Source organism: Eptatretus burgeri, chromosome 3 (genome assembly GCF_056783735.1).
Source record: "Eptatretus burgeri isolate ZD-2024b chromosome 3, Ebu_testis_v1, whole genome shotgun sequence".
NCBI lineage: Eukaryota > Metazoa > Chordata > Myxini > Myxiniformes > Myxinidae > Eptatretus > Eptatretus burgeri.
The window spans coordinates 83,514,058-83,539,712 of record NC_140963.1 but is presented as its reverse complement, the minus strand read 5'-3'; the positions used below and the strand labels follow the sequence as shown (position 1 = coordinate 83,539,712).

At 42.4% G+C, this 25,655-nt stretch overlaps 1 protein-coding gene across 5 annotated transcripts in view; it reads right to left on the bottom strand.

Annotated features, from left to right (window-relative positions):
- WDR37 (WD repeat domain 37) overlaps positions 1–25,655 on the bottom strand; it is a 201,670-nt gene that overhangs the window by 89,966 nt on the left and 86,049 nt on the right. For all 5 annotated transcript variants that reach the window (XM_085874265.1, XM_085874264.1, XM_085874266.1 and 2 more), the window contains 2 exons: positions 17,901–17,993; positions 17,554–17,618 (listed from right to left, as the gene is read on the bottom strand). In XM_085874265.1, coding sequence (XP_085730391.1) covers positions 17,554–17,618; positions 17,901–17,993 — 158 coding nt within the window. The remainder of the gene's footprint in view (positions 1–17,553; positions 17,619–17,900; positions 17,994–25,655) is intronic.

The window sequence follows — 25,655 nt, the reverse complement described above, 5'->3', positions numbered from 1 at the left end:
TTGATCTTTGGCCTATGTTGACATTTTGGTCCATGTTGACCTCAAAAAGAATTGGCTGTTTGAATTCAGTCACCTGAAATTTAAATCTTCTTCAAATTTCAAGTCAATCGGATGAAAATGGAAGATTTTTAAAATCTGACCGATGATGTTAACCTTTTGACCTATGTTGACCTCAAAAATAATTGGTGATTGAATTCAGTAAGCTGATTTGCAAATGGTCATCAAATTTCAAGTCAATCAGATGAAAATTGTCAATTTTACAAATATGGCCGATGTTGACCTTTTGACCTAGGTTAACCTCAAAAATAATTGTTGGTTGAATTCAGTAAGCTGATGGGCCAAATTTCTAAAATCGTTTCTAAAATTGTCAATTTTCATCTGATTGACTTTAAATTTGAAGACCATTTGCACAAGTTGACCTTTTGGCCTATGTTGACCATCTGGCCTACGTTGACCTCAAAAATAATAGTTGGTTGAATTCAGTGACATGATTTACAAATGCTCTTCAAATTTCAAGACCATCGGATGAAAATTGAAGATTTAAAAAAAATTGAAGTTGTTGACCTTTGTCCTATGAAGACCTTTTGACCTCCAAAATAAATAGGATTCTGTCGGATCACCAACACCACCATTTGGTAAAATATCGTGAAGATTGGTTTAAAATTGTGACCTGTAACCGATTAAAGGTGAGCGGATAGACAAACAAACAAACAAATGGGACTGATCAACATACTTGTCAAAAAAAAAAAAAATTACAAAGTAATAATTCCGTACTAAATCAAGCTTTTTTTTTTCTAATTGAGTTTATGTCAACTTTGGGGTGCTTTAATCATTCAAAAGATAGTATTTGGAGCGCCACACGAGAATCCAAATCGATTTAAACGTTTCCATTATTGAGATGGATAAAAAGTGGAGAACGTGTTTTATAGTTTTGAGTCGAGTCCTGACACAAATCAACAGCAAAAAAACCATTTCTGGGGTTGGCCTGTGTAGCATTTTCATCTGAGCACTTAGCTCATGCTGCTGGGTTCCCTCCCCAGTCCCCCCACAAAGGAAAGATCCTGTGCCAGCAAAACTCAGCACAGGTGTCGATCCTCTTCTATATGTGGTCCCTATGCCAATGGCACAGGCTTTCACCAAAAGTGGGTAAGTGTCCTATTAACATTGGAACGCAAGTTGCATTTTTGAGTGAAATTTTTGAAAAGGAAATAAACGTTTTGACTCCACTTTCGGAGTGTCAATTTGTTCGTTTTCAGCTTATGTCCTTGCAATTCACAGAAAAGTGTACCGAGTGCTTATCCTGCATGTAACATATGTATTCCGTAAGTCTTGGATACAAGAAGAAAAAAAAAGAAACAACCTATTACTCGCTCAAGAGCAACAACATTTTTATCCCACTTTACAGGGTGGTCCTCAAAATGATGATGAGGCATTTATAAATGCAAATTCAATTTTTTTTTTATAGCAACAATGTACAAAGTGATTTTTATTTTTTATTTGAGAACCCTAAATAATTCCCACATACTAAAAACTATATCTGTCAGGAACCTAATATTTCGCATGAATGTAGCCTAATGTTACAGAAAGACGTGACAAGATCCTGATAGTTATCAGGTATCACGTGATTTATCACATGACCCGGCAGTGACGTTTGACGGTTTTCACTCAGTCATGCCACGGCACTCACTGTGGAAGAACGCGTGTTTCTCGTCGAACATTACATCAAGAACGCATCCTTTAGGGAATGTCAAAGTGTATTCAAAAATCACTTTGGTGGTCGTATGAAAAGCTTCAAAATCAGTGATATGGAAACTGGTGAAGCAGTTCAGAGAAACAGGTTGCGTGAAAGATAAAAAGCACATGTGCCGGCCAAGTGTTGTTACACCAGAGAAAGTGGATGAAGTGCGGGAAAGAATGGAAGCAAGCCTGAAGAAATCTCTGACACGTTTAGCACAACAATCTCACTGTTCATATTCCATTGCAAGGAAGGTGGTCAAGACGCTCAAACCTTATCCCTACGAAATTAATGTAGTGCATCAGTTGCTGGAGCCAGACGAAGAGAAACATGTAGCTTACTGTGAGCGGCTCCGGAGGATGGTAAGAGAACAAGACAATGTTTTGGATGTTATGTTTTTTTCACAGACGAAGCATGGTTTCATCTTTTTGGGCATGGAAATTCACAAAAAAAAAACTCGTTTATGGCAAAGTGAAAAACCTTATGCGATGCATGAAAGGCCATTACATTCTGCGAAAATTGGTGTTTCGTGTGTTGCAAGTCAGCAAAGAATTATTGGCCCAATTTTCTTCTCAGAAACAGTCAATTCAGAACGTTACATCAACATAATCCATGAGTTTCTTGGACACCTTACAGAAGATGAAATCAAGCAAGGATGGTTTCAGCAAGATGGTGCCACGAGTCGCACTTTGCGCGCGATCCAGCATGAATGAACTTGGGCTACTGTTTGGTGACAGTGTAGTGTCCAAGTCATTATCTGGCCACCTCGATCCCCAGATATTACGTCGCCAGATTTCTTTTTGTGGGCATATTTGAAGGATATAGTGTACATGACAAAGCCATGCCCTCTTGGTGAATTAAAAGCAATAATCAGTGACACAATCAACAACATTCCCCAAGAAATACTACACTCTGTGTCAGAGAGCATGCTGCGAAGAATGAATTTGTGCCTGCAACACGGTAGTGGACACTTTCAGCACTTCATTTAAAGTAATCAATTGTGTGGATCATGTCACCTATTTCTGTAACAGGCTACATTTACGCGTAGTATTAGGTTCCGAACTGATATAGTTTTTAGTGTATGGGAATCATTTATGGTTTTCAAATAAAATAAAATAAAAAAACATCACCCTGTATTTTGAAATATGAACAATATTATTTGGAGATTTATTTTCCTTCATCATGTTCAAAATCCCAAGCCTGGTGTTGGCGCAGTGGTAAGGGCAGTGGCTTGGGATCCAAACGGTCCTGAGTTCAAGCCCCGTTGCGCCACTGAATTAATACACACCAGAGGTTGACTCAGCCTGTCATCCTTCCGAGGTCGGCGAAGTGAGTACCAGTGTACTGGGCTGGTGTATACCCCGGTTAAAATAGGTGTACCATATCCCTGTGTGTCGTAAGAGGCGACCAGGGTTGCGTCAGGAAGGGCATCCGGCGTAAAACATGTGCCAAATCACTATGCGGATCATGCGGATGATCCGCTGTGGCGACCCCTAACGGGAGCAGCCGAAAGAAGAAGAAGATGTTCAAAATCCCATTTGCACTCTTCCCAGACTAACGCTGCCAGGATCAAGTGTTCAAAATCCCATATACTGAATGTCCATTCGTCTCGCAACGTCCGGGTAATTCACAGATACTTCGTAATTGTTTTGTCCCATACATGATGAATGGACAAGTTCATCCGATAAAGCAGCATGAGTAAGAGTAGAAACGGCTGATCAGTTTGAGGATTCACAAATCTACGTTTTGATTTAGTAGCTTGCCAAGGTTTCCTCCACGACTCTAAAATAATGACAAAACCTCAGGTAACATCAGTACAAGATGGCTGGGAATGAAATATCAGCCTAAATTCTGTTTCATTTACATCCACCATCACCGTCCAATCTATAATAATAAAAGGCAATGTGGGTGTGTATGTGTCAATGTGTCAGTGTGTGTGTGGTCTCCTCCATAACTCAAAAACTATGAAACCTATCAGCCTGAAACTTTGCATGCATACTAAGAAAATGCCAAGGAAGTGCAAGAGTGAAAATTGGGTGTTTGGGTTCATTAAAACACCCCTTTTGAAGATAATTAACGGCTTATTTAATTATATCCTTAATCAAGCGATCCTCGGCCACCTCGCTCTCTGGGTCTTCGGCGTTTCCTGGGCAACCTCGCTCGGGTCTGAAGCCACCATGTTTTTTGGCCTGCTCAACCATGCCTTGACTTGGAACAGGCCACAACGATTTCTTAACGATTAAGTTGTTGTTTTCACTTTCCTCACTCATATTATCGAATGTCTGTTCATCATAGTTACAAATTGCTGGGTACATTGCAATGCCTATAAACATCTGGAGAGATCAGCGTTCGTGACTTGACATTTCGGGTGTCTCTGGGAGGTGTATGTTAAATGTGTTGCTAATCGCGTGCCTAACTAGCCGTTTCTTAAAAATCGTTTCATTGGAGTGCTAACTTGAGTGCTTAAGCCACTTGGTGGGCACTCTCCAAGCTGCTTGATTGTTAGTTTTGGTATCCGTGCTCTCAAGGGAACATCGATTAGACAGACTAACGTTTCCGCCTGTGTTGGGTCCCGCGGTGCCGTGCGGTTGGTGTCCCGGGAGGAGTCTCACCTACTGAAAATGTGCAATATTATTTCAACAGGATATTGCTTTGTTTAACCTTGAGTGCGATCTCCTAAAATAATCCACCTCTCACTTTGACATCGATACATATATAACAAGAGCGCAAGTGAGCACAATATACGCCCGAACAAGAAGGGAGATACAGAATTGTGCTACTACATGGAAAACAGCATCCTGGTTGCCATGGCAACCACTTTAGATGACGAACGTATGTCGCTACACACCGTCTCCACAGTCTGTACCTATGTACCAAATATGAAACGTGAAAGTTGAAAACTTTGGGAGTTAGAGTGCGAAAAGGAACGGACAGACGGACGACCGGTATCACATGATACGCCCCGATATATATATATATATATATATGGCGTATAAAAACAATAAGGTCCATCCGACCACATGTTTGCCGTGATATGGTTTTGATATGGTGATAAATTGAATTTTGCTAATTTCCCACTTGAATTCCTATTTCACAGAACTCTGTCTCAAGGTAAATCTTTGTGTTTGTCGTTTTTATGTATTTTATGTGTGTGAACCTACTGTATTACCATAACGGAATGTGCGTGTGTGTGTGCGTGCGTGCGTGTGTGTCCACATATGGGGTTTCAGAATGTGGAATGGATTCCTCCCAGGGTGGGCTCAAAGTATCCACCTTCATTTTGGTTATGGGTCACGATTCATGGATCAAACTGTGAAGTTTTCTGTTTTCAAAGTTTTGTGGCGAGGGCTCTCTTCAGGATCGTTACTGAGCCCAGGACGGCTTCCAACTGTAGTTTGTTTGTTGTGATATTCCCAGGGATGGTTTTTTAATATCTCTGTGAGGTTCTTCTTCATCATTCCCACCAGGTTCTTCGTCATCACTGGTACAACTTTGCCATTCTTCAGCTTCCAGGATCTTTTCACTTCATGCTTGAGGTCTTGGTATTTGGTCATTTTCTTGATTTCTGCATCATTAGTCCAAAATCACTGCTATTAACACCTCAATTAGCAATGCCTTCTTCTCTTTTTTTGTATCTAAGCATGATATCTGGTCGCAATGCTTTGTTTTTGATATTTACGCTTGATGGAATCATTAGGTCGTACTTGAGTGGTGGGTACTTCCATGTTTTCAGTGATTACTTTTGGTTCATGTTCTACAAATTTTCTGGAACTTGGACATCAAAGTTTTTGCAGATGTGCCAGCGGATTACATTATAAACTCTGTTGTGTTGTTGTGTGCATACAGCTCTGACACTTTTTTTTGTGTTCGGTTATTAAGCGTCACATATCATTCTCTTTGCTAACCACACCTCCACCCCTCACCTGTCTTTTTTTTTTCGACCCTCTCCCCTACTTTTTCCTCTCACTCTCTCCCTTCCTTGCTCCCCCTCCTCATAAAATGCATATATATATATATATATATATATATATATATATATATATATATATATATATATATATATATATCTCTCCTTTTTCTGCCCCCCTCTCCACTTTATTGACCCATCAGCGAAGTGACGGGTTGTATTTACTCGTCTATAACATAAAAGGAGCACAGTCTCAGCATCCCTGTGTCCATCCAGCAATAATTGTCCTATAGGGGATATAACTTATCAAGCGCAATCTGCAAACAGTATGATACATAGTTGAGTAAGGTTTCAAACAGTATGATACATAGCTTTTTGTGCGTTATCACCCTGTTTATATGCCTACCCTTACATAAGCTTTTGTGCAAAATGGCCAGTACAAGGTAAGACATCCTACTTCAACTTTACAACATTTTTTTTATCAGTCAAACATTAACATTGAAATTTGTCCCACCTTTTGCAAGAATCATTTGCTTCTCTACAAAAAGTGCTAAACATGCCGAGGTTGAAAGGTGTCATTGGTGACACTTATATCTTCTTCTTCTTCTTTCGGCTGCTCCCGTTAGGGGTCGCCACAGCGGATCATCCGTGTGATCCGCATAGTGATTTGGCACAGGTTTTACGCCGGATGCCCTTCCTGACGCTTTTTTTAGACACTTTTGGTGACACTTATATATCAGCGTCTATTTCCTGTGTGATAAATCAGACCGCCTTCAGAAAAGTATTTGTCTATCATTTACTGTGGAAAGTAAATAAAAGTTGTGAAACAATATAATTCCATGGGTGTTTAGCAAATTTATTAAGAAATCCAAAAATTTAAATTTATTTTTCGTACGTTGTATATTAAGATCAGTATATCAGACAATGTTACCCCACCCCCAAAATGAAAAAAAAAATACTTAATTTGGATGGATTTATGTAGTTTGGCCAATGTCATGATATTTTCTCTGTTGTTATTGAAGGATACTTTCCAGGAATCAAACAAAGGTAAATGATAGCATGTTCTTGAACAAGATTAATGTTTTTTTCCCTGTAATTTCTCAAACAATACAGAATTTCAGGGATTTATATACTCAATAATGCACATATAAAGGTATCAAACACCCGTATTACACAATATCAACCAATAAGACAGTAGCAAGATGGTTAATCATGTGCAATCTGATGAATGAGTCAAAGGTGAAAATGAAACACAATCTTCTGTTGTAGGGCATAAAATTACAGAATAGAAACACAAATGTGGTGTTCCACACTAACAAGGCCATTACCGCGCCCAACGTGTTGCTGATAAACATATTGTCTTATGAACCAAAGACGGGTCCTTTAGAGATTCTAAGACATCTCTGATTGTAAGTGATATAAAATGTTCAAGATGAACTTTAAAATCATAATCATTGTCCAGTTCTTCAATATCCTCATCTAAACTTTCCCCATCATCTGACTCAAAGATGCATGCCTGGTTCTCACAGTTTGGCAGTCTGCACATATAAGTGCATTTCAGTCTGTTTGACAAACACACACATTTTGGTAGTGAACACTTCCTTTTACAATTGCAGGTAAATAAATCAAAGACCACCTCAGGTGCTGGCTGACCATCCATCCAGTGCACCACCAACTGTTCAACTCCTTTTTCCTTCTCCATCTTCCATCCTCAGCCAACAGGACTTGGTACTTTTGGGTCCTCTTCAAGACATCGTCTCCATATTGCAGCCTGGTAGTTGGCTCTTTTTGTGTGTGTTTCACTAAGCAGTCCCTGCATGGTGGAAGCTGGTGGCTCTCTATCTCACCTTTCTTAGCACAAAATAGGTCATACCTGAGATCATTGACCTTAGTGGATGATGCCTTTGGTGCATAGAGGAGGCAAGTAAATGCTTCTACTTTGTCCATCAATTCTCAGGAGAGGTCCCATATGTGACCCAACTCAAGGAATGTGTCCTGGGTTTCCCTGTTGCTGGTTAAGAGTTTCAAGGCGCTTGTCTTCCCTTTGCCTGCAAACGCACTGATGGTGTCACATCCTGTATATGCATGCATCCCAATGAGAGCGCTACAGACATCTATGCCAACAGTGGCAGCAACCTTCATGATGTCAATGATCCTCGTCCGGGTTCCACATTTCTGGAACAGTGGGACTCCAATCTTGTCATGAAATGCCAAGGACATTATGAAGACATGTGTGTCCTCTGAGCAGATCACTACAGCCTGATAGCCCTCTCTTGCTGCATGAGCAGCATGGAGAAGTAAGTGGCCATCTGCTTCTTCCTGGTGGCACTGAAGAGGTGGCACATCCTCCCTGTCCTGAGATGTGATTCTGTAACATTTGTCATTCACAGTTGTATGTAGAACCTTCCCCTGTAGCTTTTTTCTGTATTCTGGTTTCCTCCATTCACCGACGAAGAAGGTAATGAGACTGGTCTTGTTATTATCTGTGCTCAGGAACCTCCTCCACTGCCTCACAATGTGTTTGCCTGTGATGCTTTGCAGCTGATGGCCGGCCTCTCCACCTCGACGTGATGTCTCACTATTCTTGATAGAGTTCTCCCCGTACGTGTCAAACACAACATCTATTTTGTCCCTATCAGCTCCTTCCTTCAGTGCCATAGACAAAACTGTAGTGGCAACATCTCCAAAAATAACTTGATCACCTTTCACTCTTTGGACAAAGCCATCGATCACTGAAGCAGAGTTACCTGGGAGTTGCTCTGCCACTGTCACATTCTTCTGCAAAGTTGTGGCTAAAGTAGCTTTGTTGGTCTTTCGCAGCAATCCATCTGGTGTGGACAGGGCCCAGGGCAATGGTCCAAGGGGATGAGAGAGGATATCCTCCATCTGGAGATTGCGTCCTTGTGCCATCACTATTATGCGACCAAACAAAGATCTGTCTGCATTCAAGATAGTCACCCTCTCACTTGATTTCACTTCCTTTTTTTTACACACATTGCTGAACGTCTTCAGCTTCTTAGTTTTCATTGGGTCATGGAATTTCTTTGCTGGTGGGTCTCTCTCTAGACTCTCATTCTGAAAGGTTGCACAGATTTGCTCACCGATCTCATACGCCTTCAAAAGAAAAAACGAGAAGTAACAAATTTTCCTTGATTTGCGGTATTTTTCGTTTTGGGGGGGGTGGGGTAACAATAATAACAATAACAATAATAATGTACATCTAATTTAAAATATATTTTGTTATTTTAGTTTATCATTAAATATTCTTCAAATTCACGTATTTAAACATGGTATCCATTAATTAGGGTCTGGGCAAAAAACTTCCGTTCCACTTTTTATGAAAACAAAATCATATGTTCTGCAATGTATCAGCACTGGACTATCAGTGCCTGTAATTGCAAACACTAAATGCTCGGCTAGTTTAAACGACTCTTTTGAAAAGCAAATAACATGAGCTCCATGCCGAACAATTTTCAAGAAGATATAGCCTATAATAAGAGAGAACCATTAGTTTTAAATAGAATGTCTTCTTCTGTTTTACGCCGTTTTCAGAAAAGTATATATTGGGATGGGGTTACTAAACGGCTAACAACACACAAAAGGCTACCGCCAATGCAATGCTATGACATAGTTTCTGACTGTAGAGATGTATATTCTGCCAAAAATTATGATGAGCATTATTCCCCTTGGATGGTACCGGCGGCCAAAAATTACCGGGTCTGGCTCATGGCCGACAACCAAAACACTCCTCCGATTTCTAAAGCCAGGTATATGACGAGGCAATAAATATGTCTGTGCAAATCACAGGGAATTCACCTCAACATCACCGAGGCTTCACACCTGAGCCACCTTCGGTTCCGGACTCACATTCAAGTGCATGTTGCATGGGAATCGGCCACAAATAATTCAAACTTCCCCAATATCGTCTGATAACCGCGTACCGAGTTTGACGTATGCCTGGTGTTGGCTTAATGGTTATGGTGGTGGGCTTGGGATCCTAGGATCCTGAGTTCAAATCCAACTCACTGTTGAATTCATACCAGGTGGGGTTGACCCTGCCTGTCATCCTTCCGAGGTCGGCAAAATGAGTGTCAGCATGCTGGTATCCTGTGTCAGAGTGGTGACCCATCCAGGATTGTGTCCAATAGCCAAGGAGACTGATTAGGCAGCACCAACGCTCTGCACAGAGTCTGGTCCCAATGGATGGATGGATGGAGTATGACGTATTCTCAATGAGTCAATTGCAAATGAAGGAATCATGTCGCCAGCTTCTCTAACAATTCAATGCAGATCTCGCAGACTTAATCGCTCATCTGGAAACTGAGAACAAGAATGCGGCTTCACCAATGGGACCCTGAAAACAAAATACGCTCTATGCAAAGGAAGCACAAGGGATCACTACCACATAATGGAGATGAAATTAATGAGGCACTGAGCAGTCTGAAAGGGTGCAAAGCTGGCTTCAAGATTTTAATCCTATTTGAGATAGTAAAGAGCTATGGGAGAGACATGATGGACTGCACCTAGAACTAACTTAGTACTTTGTGGAGAGAGCACTTTCCCCAATGAGTGACAAGATGAAAAGTTGGTTCCAATACCAAAGAAGGGAGACCTCACAAAACGAGAGCATAAAAGATCATGGTTTTGGATTGCGGAAGATCTCAGATGGTGGTGAACAGCTGTCTTGAAGACCCGGAGGGAAGAATGAGATTGAAGAGGATGTGGAAGTTGATTCCACAGGTGGGGAAAAAAATGAATCACAAATGAGTGGAGGTGAGCAGTGATCCTGGGTTGAAGTAAATTAACCAGATGGGGGTTGATGGTGGACCGTGTGAGCTCTGCAGAAACCTTGGGATGAGGGGATGGGTCAAAGCACAGAAAGAGCAGGAGGCTGGACCAGAAAGGAGGCAAGATAAGACAGAGAGACCATCGACCTGTCTGCGATGGTGAAGTGATAGACCCAGAGGCTCAGCTTTAGCATGGGTTCCAATGATCGTGGGAGATTTCAATGATCTTGAAGGCCTTGGTGTCCATGGCATAAAGTTGAGCAAGATGTGAGGCAGGGGAGCCAGCCCAGAGAGGAGAGCAGTACTCCATAAAGCTGTGGATGAAGGCCTTGTAGGTGGATAGGAGTTCAGGTGTGGTGGGTGGGACAAGAACTGATGAGTGGGAAGAGGCCTGCAGCCTGCCAATCTAAAGAATAAGCAATGTCATGGCAGAGGGTGGAGTCATCAGCAAATAGACACAGAGGATTTTCCAGAGAGTCAGGTAGATCATTGTGAAGATCAGGAAAAGGACTGGACCCAAAATACTTCTGGACTTAATAATGACGAATTTTCATCTGTTTCTCCACTGCTCCAATTAATTCATTTGATCACGTGCTTGTGAGAGTCAACATCTTTATAGCTAAAGCGCAGGTTTGCTTTCATCCCTTTCCCCATTTCAAATGGCACCACAGTCGACTCTGCTCGTGAAAAGGCAGAATGCCTCAATTCTGTGTTTGCTTCCAAATCTCGCGTATTCAACCATTCACTCCCTGTACCTACACTGCCCTCTCATGCCCAACTGCCCCCGAGACTGTGTATCTTTCCTACCTGAGAAAGTGGAGAAAATTTTTGTCAAACCGACACTCCGATTTTGCAACAGGCCTGGACTGCATCAGCTCACGTGTCCTAAAACCTGCTCTTGCTTATCCTCTTTCTACTCTGTTCACAAGATCATTATCTCTGGGCCAGTTTCCATCTGCCTGAAAGTTAGCCATTATCATGGCAATACACAAACATGGATCAAATACGAATACTCTTAACTACAGGCCAATTAGCTTGCTTCCAATTACAAGCAAGGTCATGGAATCTATCAGTGCAGTTGACATCAAATCCTTCCTCTGGTAGTGGCTCTCAACGGGATCTTCTCATCTCCTCTCCCTATCGAGGCTGGAGTATCCCAAAAGAGCCTTGGGCCTGTTCCTCATCTTCATCAATGATCTTTCAGATTCTCTCGAAAATCAGGCTAATCTCTTTGAAGATGACTCCACCCTCTGCCACATCATCTCTCATCTTGAAAATAGGCAGACAGCAGCCTCTGTCCTCGGTTCAGACATTGATAGAATCATGAGCTGGTCCAACATTGATAAATATGTAGTTGCTAATTTAATTGATACCGTTAGTATTTGGACGTACAATTGTACAATGAAGACAGCAAAAAAGGGGGGAAAAAAATAAGAAGTTGATTAAGGAGTTTCTAAAGCATTTGCTATTCCCTTTTGTGCGAAATGCTAAATGGCTGCAAAATGTTTTCATTTTCAGCAGCTGAACTGTGAAAATGTCCTGTAGGTTTTGTCTTTTTCATCAACGTTTTGCTGTGAATTTACTAACTCACAAAAATGAACAACGTTCATCACAAGACCACAAGCAACACTCTGGACAGGATGCTCCTTTGGGAGAAAACAAAAACAAAAACATTATTAGTACTTCTGTGATGCATGCAAATTACATATGATCTCACCAATGCAAGTGATTTGTGAGAATTAGAAATGCTTGATAAACACAGCTTAAAGACCTCCACAATCACAAAAATTGTGAGAAGTGCTTTGTCTCTCCCTGCTCTGTGGTTATTGGATTTCGGCGATTATGGACTCTCACAACTACAATCATTCTTTGATGGCTTGTGTCTTTGTAAAATCACTCTTTACGATTTTGCAATTCCAATTATTGTATTGATCGCAAGTCATAGTGAAGAGCAAACACTTTACTCCTGTAAGTTGACAAAGGTTTGTTCAAAAATGGATATTACTGGGTCATCCAATGTCATACTGGCACGTTCCAAAAAAATGCCCAAATTGCAATAAATCCAGATAAACTGCCGCTGGCGATAACACACCGCTTGTGAGAATTTCACATCCATGGGTACAATGATTTCTGAGCTCCTGCAAACGTAGCCATTTACCGGGGTCCGAAAGGGAAGTCAACAGGAAGGAAAACTCCATTAGATTTATCATATTTATCGCAATCAATGACCTCATTACAATGTTGAATCAACAATCCCTAACCTTGGATACCACATCTGTTATGACAAATCTGTTCAGACAATTTTGATAAGGAAGGCGTGGAGGAGGAGGGGGAGAAGGGAATAAATTGCAAGTAACCTTTGCCCTTTGGGTGCGGTAAGACTCCTACAAACTTTAAATCCATAACTTCTTTAACGGCCTCAATCATTCTCACCTTCTTGTGCAATTGGCCGGGGAACGTCCTCAGTCTTTCACCTGGCCGGTCGTGATGTTCAAATGAAGGTAATTTCGGGAGAGATTTTAAAAAAAATTGTTCAGGGTGCCGGCAATAACTCGCTTACTCTTCACAAAATACACCGCGAGATCTTCAATTTGAACCCAGGCTAGACAGTTCGGAGAAGTAAAGGTGCCAATATGGAGAAAATAGATTTTAAAAAGCATATAAAGCACTGAAAAACAAAATTACTCCACATCATGTTTGTATTTGGTGCTTTTTTAATTATCCCGCCCCCCAGAGGGAGGGAGCGGGATATTGTAATCGTCCGGTTTGTTCTTTTGTCTGTCTGTCTGTCTGTCTGTCTGTTAGCAACTTTACGGCAAAACGGCTTTTGCAAACACTATCAAATTTAATCCACAGGTGGGCAATGAACCTTGGACGACCCCATTAAGTTTTGGGTGCAATTGGATCAAAGGTCAAGGTCTCAAGGTCACAAAAAGGTAAAAATCGTTTATCGTTCATAACTTCGTCAAAAATGATCTGATTTACTTCAAACTAAGCTGATAGTGAACCTTCTTCTATTTGTCACTTATAATCCTACCCATTCCTTTAGTGAAAAATGCATATTTGTGAAGATCAGTCGGGTCCGAAGTTTTGGGGGTCATGGTCATCGGTCAAAATTACAAATTTTCCATTAAAACTAAAACATGGTTACGAAAATACAACTTTACGGGGAAACAGCTGGCTCAAACACTGTCAAATTGTATCCACAGGTGGGTAATGAACCTCGGACGACCCCATTAACTTTTGGGTCCAATTAGGTCAAAGGTCAAAGGTCAAGGTCAGGTCACGAAAAGGTGAAAATCGGTTTTCGCTCATAACTTCGTCAAAAATGGTTTAATTGACTTCAAACTAAGACTAAAATATTCCTTATTCTATTCCTTATAATCAACATTCAGGTTGAGGATGTATCAAATTTAAATTTGATTCCCAAAATAACTTTATGCCTTAAATGGGCGGGATTTGTTGTGCCTGGTTTGTTTTTGTTTTTTTTAACTCCCATTGTTTTGTTTCTCACTTTCCAACGTCTGGTACTCGGTCAATGAGCGTGCGCGAAGCACAAATGTTTGATGCTGCACATCAATCATTATCAAAACTCGATGGTCTAAATGGTACTTGGAGGTTTTTTGGTCTTTTACCAGATGCCTGGAGAAATATTCCCACATATGTGGAGTTCAGAGGTGAGACTTCCAATTCATCAATTGATTATCTGGTCAAGTAAAGTCAAAACAGTCAATTGATATTCCTGGGAGGATGCTGTGTATATAAATGTTAGCACGAGATACTCTTCCATTCATTTTTAAAGGGGTCGAAGGGGATAGAAAAATAATCTGGACAATTATTAGATGATGGACAAACAGCCACGTATATAAAACCATGAAAAAAATATGTAAAATTCCAAGCCATTCTCAGTGCAGCCTCGAGTTTGAAACCAATAAAAGCCATTTAGGTCGTGCTTGCCATCACAATCAAACGTGGAGATCCAACATAGCATGTGCAAATTAAACGGCACTTGCTGTACAGAAGTATAAAAACCCATTATAATATATGTGTATGATATGCCAGGTTATAAGTGTTATTGGTGCATGGTTGATGTCTCATGGAGGATGAAGCACAATTTCCAACCTCATTAAAAATAATTACCATGAATGATAAATTAGGGCCAATTGGTGCCTGCCACCAGGCCTGTAAAACAAACACATGATGGGTAGCACGAGACATTCTTCCAGGTTGTTGCCATGGTTACCGATTATTAAATTGCTGAGAATATCTAGGTGACACTTCTGAAAATGGTGTCTCACACCCGCACTAATGGTGTGCTCTCCTCCATCCTTTATAACCCATATATTTTAAAGGAAAGTGTTAATCTTTGGGGTTTGGAGGGTGGGGGGGGAGAGATATAAACTCGAGATTCAAGTGTTGTCAAGCCAGCCGCTAATGGCATTCTCAGATGTGCAAACTCCTTCATTGGCACACCTGAACGCTCATCGACCTACAAGGCCTTCATTCACAGCTTGATGGAATACTGCTCTCCCCTTTGAGCTGGTGCCCCTGCCTCATACCTTGCTCAGCTTAATGCTGTGGAAACCAAGGCCTTCAAGATCATTCGAATCTTCCGCAATGAAGCTGAGTCAATGGGGCTATAACTTTGCCATTGCAGCAAGGTCAGTGGTTTCTCTGTCTTCTACCACCTTCTTTCTGGTATTTCTGTGCTTTATCGTCCCCCCCCCCCCATTCTGCAAACCACCCCAGGTTTCTGCAGGACGCACGTGATCCCCCATCAACTCCCTTCGCATGCCACTCCAAAAATCCAGGATCACTGCTCACCTCCACTCGTTTGTTGTTCTTTGTTCCCACCTGTGGAACAAACTTCAACATTTTCTTCAATTTCATTATTCTCTCCAGGTCTTCAAGACAGCTGTTCACCACCATCTCAGATCATCTCCAATCCAAGAAACAAGGATCTTTTCCCCCCCTGTTAAACCATGCTCCCCACCCACCCATCCTTCCCGAAATTTCCAGTGTTTCCTTCCTGAGAGTTTGCACATGTATCCATCTTGTCCATCCCCTGCCCGTTTCCCTATTCCTCATCCATTGTTTGTCTGTCTCCATATAGATATTATAATCTCCCCCACTCTCCTTTTGCTGTTCTTTCTGAGTTCAGTTGCGTCCTATTCTGTTCTGTGGTCTAGCTTTTCCACGAGCCTTGACTCCGTATACAAAAAAAGCAGCCATTAATTCAATTTCCTGATTCGAGTTTTAACTGTTTTGTTATCAAAAAGGTACATGGAAGTAGGAAGTAGGTGTCTGGTCGCAAGTAAGCTTCCTCCTGATGACACCATTTTTGCCTATTCTGGTTCCTCCTGATGGCTCCATTGCTGTATTTGGTCTTTTTTATGACAAGTTAAAACATGATAAAGTGACTAACTGACTATTTTATTTATTTATTTATTTTTTTTTGTATACCTTGGTAGAGGCTCGTATGAGAGCTAACACACAACTCACAGCAAGGAGGCATGAGACAAGAGGGGCGGGAGTGGAAGGGACAAAACAGTGGGGAACAGACACATTAGGTGAACTGTGGAAGGGAGAGGGATGGGGATGGGACGGGGAACATGGCGAAGAACATGGCGGGAACACTATTAAAAACAAAATTATTTTCAAGAAATTATATTCCCATAAAAATCCAATAAATTGCCGTAAATCATTTCATTTGGTGCAATTTCAACTACCTGGCGATTAAGACAACTTTCCGAGCTCAACTTGTCAAACACAGAAAAGCAAAGCTTACTGGGAAGAGCCAAGTTGTGCATTAAAAGAAAAAAGACAAAAGCACAAGGCACACAAAACCAACAAAATACAACACAATAAATTACACAAACACCAAACTTTACCATTTAACTTTATAACCGAGACTCATCTCCAAACTTCACTTGACCAGATTATTTGATCCAGTGCAGGACAAAGACCTCCCTCAGCATGGTCCATTCTGTTCTGCTCAATGCAATTTATTTGAGATCATTCAATGCACTCCAGTAATCGTTTCAATTCCTCCAAAACAACATTGGACAAATAACCTGGGGGAGAGGCCAAAAGACTATTTCCACTTGCAGTAATTCCAGTCTAATTCCTTTATAGAGGAATTCTATAATTCTAATTCTAATTCCTTTATAGAGCATAGCAAGGTACACAACCATGAACATTCCCTCGGCTGGGAAACAACCCCAGACAGGTAAGCCACTCGTCGCAGGGTGCTGTAGGTTAGTGCAGGAAACTTAGAGTGAAGCTATGGTATATGCACATAATGGAATAGTCTTGCAAAAGGCATGAAGGGATCTTTTACATCCAATAATGAATGCTGGCGCAGAAGAGACACCCAGCTTAATGTTCGTTCCTCCAGAGAGGAGCACACTCATTGGTGCAACCCTGGCTTGTGAAATACGAGGCTGACGTTAGAAATAGATTGGGAATTTAACTCGGATTTGACAGCTCAAAAGTGAGTGCGCATACGTCGAAGCTATTCTGCCAGCCCGATCAAGGCTCCGAATATCGCTTTCCTGTGTGATCAACGTGAGCAAACATCTGGTCTGTTCTCCCAATGGAGTCCCAAAAATTGTGGAACCCACGATGCTACCAAGAGTCATGGACTAGCAAAGGTTCTAGAGGGGATAGGTAGTAAAACTGTATCCCAGTCCATGCAGGAATTGAAAGATTTAGTCACAGTACCTGCAAATTTGAGATGTTGGCAACTGAAGCTGTGCTCCTGTTGACACTGCAGCAGATGGTCGTTTTAAAATAGATATAAAGCGTTAAAATTAAACTATCGGATTTGGTAATTATGTTCTTGAAACTTGAAGAGTTTTAAGGCCAATCCATCATTAAAAGTTTGTGGCTGTTCAGGATGAAAAGCACAAATTATATAATATCCTACAGGAGATTGAACCATCTATTTGCTTCTTGAAAAAGGAACACCAATGGCTTAGGAGTGTCACATGTTTCTTCTCACACACGCACACAAAGCGATGCAACACAGGCTGTGCCTTCTCTTCTGCAATCACAAATGGGTGATGTTTCAGATTGTTGTGTGTGTTGGGCAGTGCGTTAACATAAACACACACAAGACATACCTTGCTGGTTGAAGCCTTGTATGTCGTTTTGAGCTTCTGAGACAACTGGCTTGTGGCATGCCCAGCTTTAAAAAAAAAAAAAAAATTTAAAAACCTTAATACAAAGACTGCAGATTTGCAACAGCAAACACACAACACCAGAATTTCTCTTATATGGGCCAAGGACTCGTAATTTGTGAAATTTTAATAAGCAAACGAAGCATATTCGTTTGCAATCTCAATATTTTAAACATCCCATCCCCTTACTCTTGGAACCATCTCATAAACATCCAACCGCGTGATAACTTGGACCTCGTGGGAAGGTGTCCGTGTTGAGAATGTCCAAGAGAAAATGTAGGTACACTCACATTTGGGTTTGGCTCCTTTGTTCAGATCCAATCCTTCAGGAACATGACCCTCGGAGACCAAACGCTCGTTCAAGGTGTCAATGTCTTTTCTCACTAAAAGGCGCCACAACAAGCACAGACGATTGGGAAGGTGGAACAGAAATTCAGCAGCTACTCAAATCCCCACAATTGATTGTCCAATAACTGTCACAAAGAATTGTTAGTCTGAAGCTGGAGTGAAATATGATAGGTCAATAAAGTCAACTCTAATGATTAAAAAAAAAAAAAAAAGGACAATGATGATAAGGGGCAATTTTAATTCAGATGCAAATATTGACATCACACACCCCCAAAACCGTATCTCCCCACATTCCACTCCCCAACCTTCTTTCCCCACTCCCCTCCACAACCAACTTTAGCCATTTAGCCAAAACCAGTCATTTCCAGTGCATGCATAAATATATGGCTCTTCAAATGATATTGAGTAGCATGCAGAAAAAAGGAGACAGGGAAAAGGAGAGTTTTTGTGTCGGCGAAAAAGAAGACATCTCCGCTAAGTTATAATAAGTAACCAAAACCACAAGTGACACAAAAGCGAAGCCAGTGGGGCACGATCTCTCAGAAAGTGACAGCTTATCGAATCAGAAGGTGTGAAATTTGAACAAGGTGCATTGTTTCACTACCCACATAACCAAACGGGTACATGTTTGAATCCGACATGCCACAGCAATCCGTACATCATGTCCTTGCACAAATATCCTCCGGGAGCCAAAGATTGGACAACACACGATAAATGCTGGTTCCAAAAGCTACAAAGAGCCTCGAAACGCACTCGAGAACAAGAATGCACAACAGATTATTTATCAAGGTGTCGACTGCAGAATGCCTTCGCGAGATTAAGCTGTACAACTAAAAGCTTGGTTAAAATTAGCCCAATATTTGTGGGACGTTATTACGGCACCGCTTGCAATACTCACCATGGTTGACAGGACTGTTATTGCCAATTACAAGCTAATAAAATGTGATGAAAAAAAAAAAAAACGAATAATAATCAGAATGAGACTTCCAACGTTGGTGTAATGTTTTTCCCCAGTTTGAATATATTCATGCATTACAGCACAGAGCAGCAAGCCACCTCCCCCTCTCCCCTACAAATACCTCCACCACCACCACCACCACCACACTAATACTATCTAAGCACTTTGAGTATCGTCAAAAAAATTGCTCTTCCATCACATTTGATTTTGCATTGATGAAAATGATAAGAAATTACACTTTGGATCTTCCACCAACCCACACTCCGTGGCATTGTTGTTGGAGCATCTGCTCCGAATCTGGCAGGGCGGTGGTTCAATACGGAGCGTGGTCGAGTCATACCAAAGACTTTAAATTTTCCATGCCGCTTCCTCGCTAGACGTTCAACCTTGAGATGATAAAACACTAACACGCCATCCATGGGGAGAAGGAAACTTTCGAAGCCCTCAGACGACGGAAGGGACCCAGTGTAAGAATAAACTGTACTTTTTCACAGATGAGTCATCAAGACTTAGCTCGTGATTCTGGGATTTCAGGTTCCAATTGCATACCGTAGATAGTTATAGCCAACTAATGTTTCAAGCATCTCCTGTCCGATAACGGTTTCCAAAGTTGCCTCATAAACCTCTCCATGGCATTGGAATATCGCATCAGGATGCCTAGGGGTCTACTTCTTGCTCAACATGGGCAGGACGGTGGCTTTGTAATTCTTTTCTATTAACTCGATTCTGCTCTTGTTGCTCACACCCTCTCATCTCTCCACCGAGCCCAATGTGCCGTTAAATCACAAAATCCTTTTCTTGTTCCCCTCCCCAAATCTAATCTTGTCGCTCAACTGCATTCTCTCAAACCCCTCTTATCTCACCTGTGGAACTGTCTTCCTGAGTTTGTTGTCATAAACTCTTCACAACAGGATTTCAAAGCTGCTGCAACCAGCATCAACTCATGTTCTCTTCCATTCCCACTACTGAGCTGTACGACACCTACTGCGATCCCGTTCTCACCTTTCCCCTACAATGGCCTCTCCTTATGATGTGGTGCATCTGTTTGTTACTTCCACCACCGAAGGTGAAGGAGGTTATGTTTTCTCCCTGTCTCTGTCTGTCTGTGTGCAGGATATTTCAAAAAGTTGTGGTTGGATCCAGATGAAATTTGGTGGAGACGTTGGGTCAGGCCTGTCGCTAAGGGGGTGGAGGGCATTTGGGTGCAATGCCCCCCCCATGGCGCATCCAGTGCCCCCCCCCCCACTTGTACACCACACATTTATGCCTTGTTGCACCCTGTGAACAACTTAGTGTTTAAGGATGAGCGCCCACTGTAAACTTGCTGTTTAAGAGTTCACCTGTGTGAACTAAAACCCTTATTCCAGATGTTCAACGTGGTGAACAATAAGGCCTTCTTGGATAAACTGTTCTTTAATAATATCCTTCTTTGAAAAACAGTCAAGAGATAAGTGTGCGCTTACCAGCGCATCTCCAAAAGCAATTGGCAAGTCAATACAGTCCAAGACCACAAGATAAAAGATAATAATGCAAGCACCAACGCCAGCAGCCAAGACGACAGACAGCCGCAAGACCTCGTGTCGAATGTCGATGTTGTGGGTGGTTATATATATCGTGGATCATTTAGTTTTAAGGAATAGCCAATCAGCGTCTTCGATATGGAGACCCTATTGAGCAGGTTACCTGAATGGTTGTAAGTTAGGTATAAATGTAATATAGTCATGATATGATAATATGATTAAGGAAAAGACATAAATTTACATAATTAAGGATGAAGTGCACCACGTGACCTTCACAACCCTCCATCTTACAAAAGTAATTTTATAATAAAAATTTAAAATGTGTGTTTGCAATCGTGCTTACATTTGAAATTATGCAGATAAAACCTGTTTTTGATGGATGGATCATTTAATAAATAAAACCATCAACCGTCAAATGTCGCGAGTCGCGAGATTAGCGACACGAGTCACGAGGGACAAATCACGGAGAGCGCGAGCTCGCAGCAGGAGAAAAAGACGTGGATGATGGATAAACGAAAATGGCTCAGAAAAGGAAAAAATGCAACCGACGAAAATAAAGAATATGATGAAAAACATGTTCTGGGAGGAGTTGGAGGAGAAGACGATCATGTCGATGAAATACCGACAGAAGCTGGCCAACCTGGCCAAGCCAGCAACGTCAGCCCTGCGGCTGGAGCCCCAGCGCAGGCAGCCGGGTTTCCACGCTCGGCGGCGGCCTCGGGGTCGGGTGTGACTGTCAAGCCGCTTCCCAATGATCTTGGAAGTGAGAGACCGAATCAAGTTGTTGTACAGCGGTACCCTGGCCATCTGTTGCAGAACAAGAGTCGCTCGTTTGTGTCCTCGTGGTACCAGACTAATGAATGGCTGGAATACAGTGTACAGACAGATGCAGCATTGTGCTATCCATGTAGGAAGTTTAACACTGCACGTGGCCCAGTGGACTCCACCGGAATTGGAAACATGCCGTTGAGAAAGACAGGGGGTTTCACAAGCACGCAACTTCAAAGGAACATTTAACTTGTGTTTTGAGGTGGAAGGAGAATGAGAGGCGCATCGATTGTGGTGAGGAGATTTCCACACTCCTCAATGCTGACCAGCTAAATAGAAACCGGTACTATGTGTCTGCTCTTAGAAATGTTGTGGGATTTCTCGCCGAAAATCAGACACCTTTTAGAGGGAGCCTTGATAATTTTGAGGATATGTCAGACGGGCACAGTGGGCTCTTTCTCTCGCTTTTAAACTACACACTCAAAAAAGACACCGAGCTCGCCAAAATAATAAAGCATATCCCACGAAACGCAAGCTATACTAGTCCGGAAATGCAGAATGAACTGATCTGCACATTGAGTAATGTTGTGACGGATGCCATCGTGGAAGAAGTGGGCACATCGTGGTTTACCATCAAGGTGGATGGGACGAGGGACCCCACTGAATGTGAGAACATATCAATCATCATTCGCTTTGTATCGGCATCAAATGAAGCAACAGAGCGTCTACTCACAATAGCTACAGCCGACGCTGGAGATGCAAAAACATTGACAGACCTAATAAAAACAGGACTTGACACGTCAAAAATATTAAGTCAGGTGTACAACGGGGCTTCGGTAATGGCTGGGAAGCACGGTGGGGTGAAAAAGTTGTTCCAAGAGATATTGGAAAGAGAAATCCCCTATGTGCACTGCTTAAATCACCAACTCCATCTGGTAGTTATCCACGCACTGGCAGCAGAGAAAGCTGTCACTGATTTCCTCGAGGTTTGTTGTTGCCTGTACAAATTCTTCAGAAAGCCCACTGTTGCTGCACAGTATAAAGGTGAGCGGTTAAAACGACTTCTTGATCAAAGGTGGACCGGACATTTAGCCACCGTGTCTGTGATCATAGGATCTTTTAAGGATATCACATCCTTACTGTCGGAGATTGATGCAGAGCGCGCCTTCGGTGCAGAGATGAGGATGGAGGCTATTGGGCTTTTGCGGGAAGTCTCTGGGCCTGCCTTCATGTTCATTGCTATCTTTGTACAAAAACTGCTGATGTTGTTAGATGGCCCTAACAGACTCTTGCAGGCAGAGGACATGGACTTGGTAACGGGGTTGGAACTGGTGGCGAGTGTTACAGAGTGCGTGAAGAAACTCCGCTCTGAGGATGAGTTCACTGATCTGTGGAACAAGGCCAACGACGCTCGCACTTCTACACCTGCACCACCAAAATGGAGACGCACAATGCATAAGAACTTGGAACAGTTTGTAGTTTTGGAGACGACAGGACAAAACAACGACAATGACAAGATGGAACTGCAGAGGGTTTTTTACAGCGCAATTGACACTGTGCTTGGAGAGATCGCTCAGCGCTTCAGTGAGCGCAACACACAACTCGCCCGTTCACTCGCTGCCTTGAATCCTGAAAATGGCACGTTTTTGGATCCCCACTTGCTCCAGCACATCATGACATTAACAAAGTCAACCATCAGTGAAACAGAGTGTGTGGTTGCAAAGCAGTTTATTCGCTCACAGACAGAAAAGCAGCCAAACGAGAGATTGACAACACAAAAACTCCTCTCAACATACCACAAAACGCTGGAAGCCATGCCAAGTGTAGTGACTGCTATGAGACTTGGACTAACACTTGGTGCGTCCACTGCCATGTGTGAAAACTCATTCTCAACATTGAGGAATGTCTTCACTGACCTTCGACGGTCCATGCGCCATGCACGCAAGGCACAACTGGTACGGCTGGTCTTCGAGAGAGACCTCACACGTAAATGCCTGAATGAATGGAAGGAGAAGGTCCTCAGAAGATTCCACACTGAGACACGTCGCCTGCAGCTCTTCTGACAGCGAGTACAGCGGTATAAACACTATATGAGGAGTTCATATTGTGTGTGTGTGACTGCTGGTGATGCGTGTGTGGTTGTGATTGCAGTGTGGTTGTGGTCAGCACCTGCGTGGTCAGCTGCTTTGTACTTCTGATGTTTAAGTTAAATGTTGTGTTTGGTGCATTGCATATCCCATATCTCGTGCTTTGTACATAACCTTACCTGTGTAATTGACTGCTTTAAATGCGGACCTTGTGGTATCTTCAGGCTGGTCGTATTTGCTGTTGATAGTTTAACGTGATGATCACAGGTCATAGCCTACTGTATCTTATTTCAAAGTGCACTGATTCTGGTGCCAACCTCCCCCGTTTAGTCATTGTATCTCTGGTATATTAATTTTCTAATGCCAATTCTTCACAACACCTTGTATAAGTGCACCTGAATTGGTGCCAATTGTCTAATCATTGAATATCTGCATTGTGAATGTGCCAGTTTGTTGTGGCTCTCCTGCATTCGAATAATTTTAGGCCAAAAACATCGGAACATATTAAATCTAGCTGAGATCAATTTGGTTAGTATGCGACGGCAACCTCAGTATCGATGTGTCAATGCTGCATGAATACAATAGTATACCGGGTTATCAAAAATATTAAATACAATAATTGTGCCCCCCCATCCAGTTCATATGCCCCCCTTAATACTGAGCCCTGGCGACGGGCCTGCGTTGGGTGTGTGACAAGGATGCACTGATTACATTTTGGTGAAGATCCGAATCCGGATCCGGCTTCTATAATTTATTGATGTGATTCTTCACCATTAAGAGTTTGGGCCAAAAATGATATCCATCCATTGGGACCATAATCTGTGCAGAGCATTGGTGCTGCCAAAACAGTCTCCTGGGCTAATGGGCACAATTCTGGATGGGTCGCCACTCTGACGCAGGATACCAGCAAGCTGGGACTCATTTTGCTAACCTCGGAAGGTTGACATGCTGAATCAACCCCACCTGATATTAATTCAACAGCCAAGCAGGATTTCAACTCAGGACCTTTGGATCCCAGGTCCACCACTGTAGCTATAAGCCAACACAAGGCATAAAAATGATACATATATAGCACAATATCGCAAAAACTTAAGGACAGATTCGGATGAAACTTGATGTACACGTTGGGTGCGTGACAAGAAAGAATTGATTCAATCTTGGAGAAGATCTGAATACGGATCCAGATCCGATAATTTTTATAAGCGATTCTTCACCATTGAGAGATAGGGCGAAACTGATATCACAATTTCTCAAAGAATTGTGGACGGATTTGGTTGAAACTTGGTGGACAGGTTGGGTGTGTGGCGAGGACTAATTGATTCGAGTTTGGTGAAGATCCAAATCTGGATCTGGATAGATAATTATTTAATTTTCTAAGTGATTCTTCACCATTGAGAGATCGGGCCAAAAATGATTATATAGCATGATATTTCAAGAATGCATTGGGCCCGATATGTTCTCCTGGATCAGGCATTGCATGGTGGAGATATGCGCTCTACAAAGTACCCTTCTAGTTGTTGCTTTGTCACGCATTTTTCCTTTTTACCCACCTTGTCTGTTTATCCATCAACTCTTGTCGTTCTGCTCTTTCATGAGCCTCAATACTGTAGAAAGAAAGTAAACAGGTCAAGTCAGGTCAGGTATGGGAGCATGCGCCGGAGCAGAGCATCACTGCATCCATTTTGCGCCGGTACTCCATGGGCCTCCATCTGGCCATCGCCCAGGCAGATGCCTGGCCCATCCCAATATCGAGATGCCAATCAACCTGCTGCAACCACGAGGCATGTGGTCGGCCCATTAGCCTCCCCTGCTCACAAGGCTCCCTCGTTGAGTGAATCTGGTGAGCAGGATCAGCATTAGGAAAACGAGCCACGTGTCCAAACTGCGCAGCTGACGTTCACGGACTATGCAGGTAACAACTCTCATTTGAGTCTCTCTCAGCAACCACTCGTTGGATACAAAGTCAGACCAGTGATAGCCAAGGATTCTCCAAAGACACCTAGTACCAAAGGAATTGTCTCCATCTCAGATCCCTGGTCAGAGTCCAAGTCTCACATCCGTAGAGCAACACTGGAAGCACCAAGGACCTGAAGACTGGGACTTTCGTCCTCCTGCACAGCTACCGACAGCACCACACCCCATAATCCAGTGAATCCTTGACTCCCCAGGCCCGACCCAGATGTATATTGACCTCGTAGAGACATGATTATCACTGCCAAGGGAAGTGAATCTCTCTGTGACATCAACATCCTCACCAAAAACAGGTGCAGACAGGATACCAGCATCATAGATGTTATTGAAAGCCTGGATCTTAGTTTTGACCCAGGAAACCCATAATCCCAGCGGTTTTGACTACTCATTCAG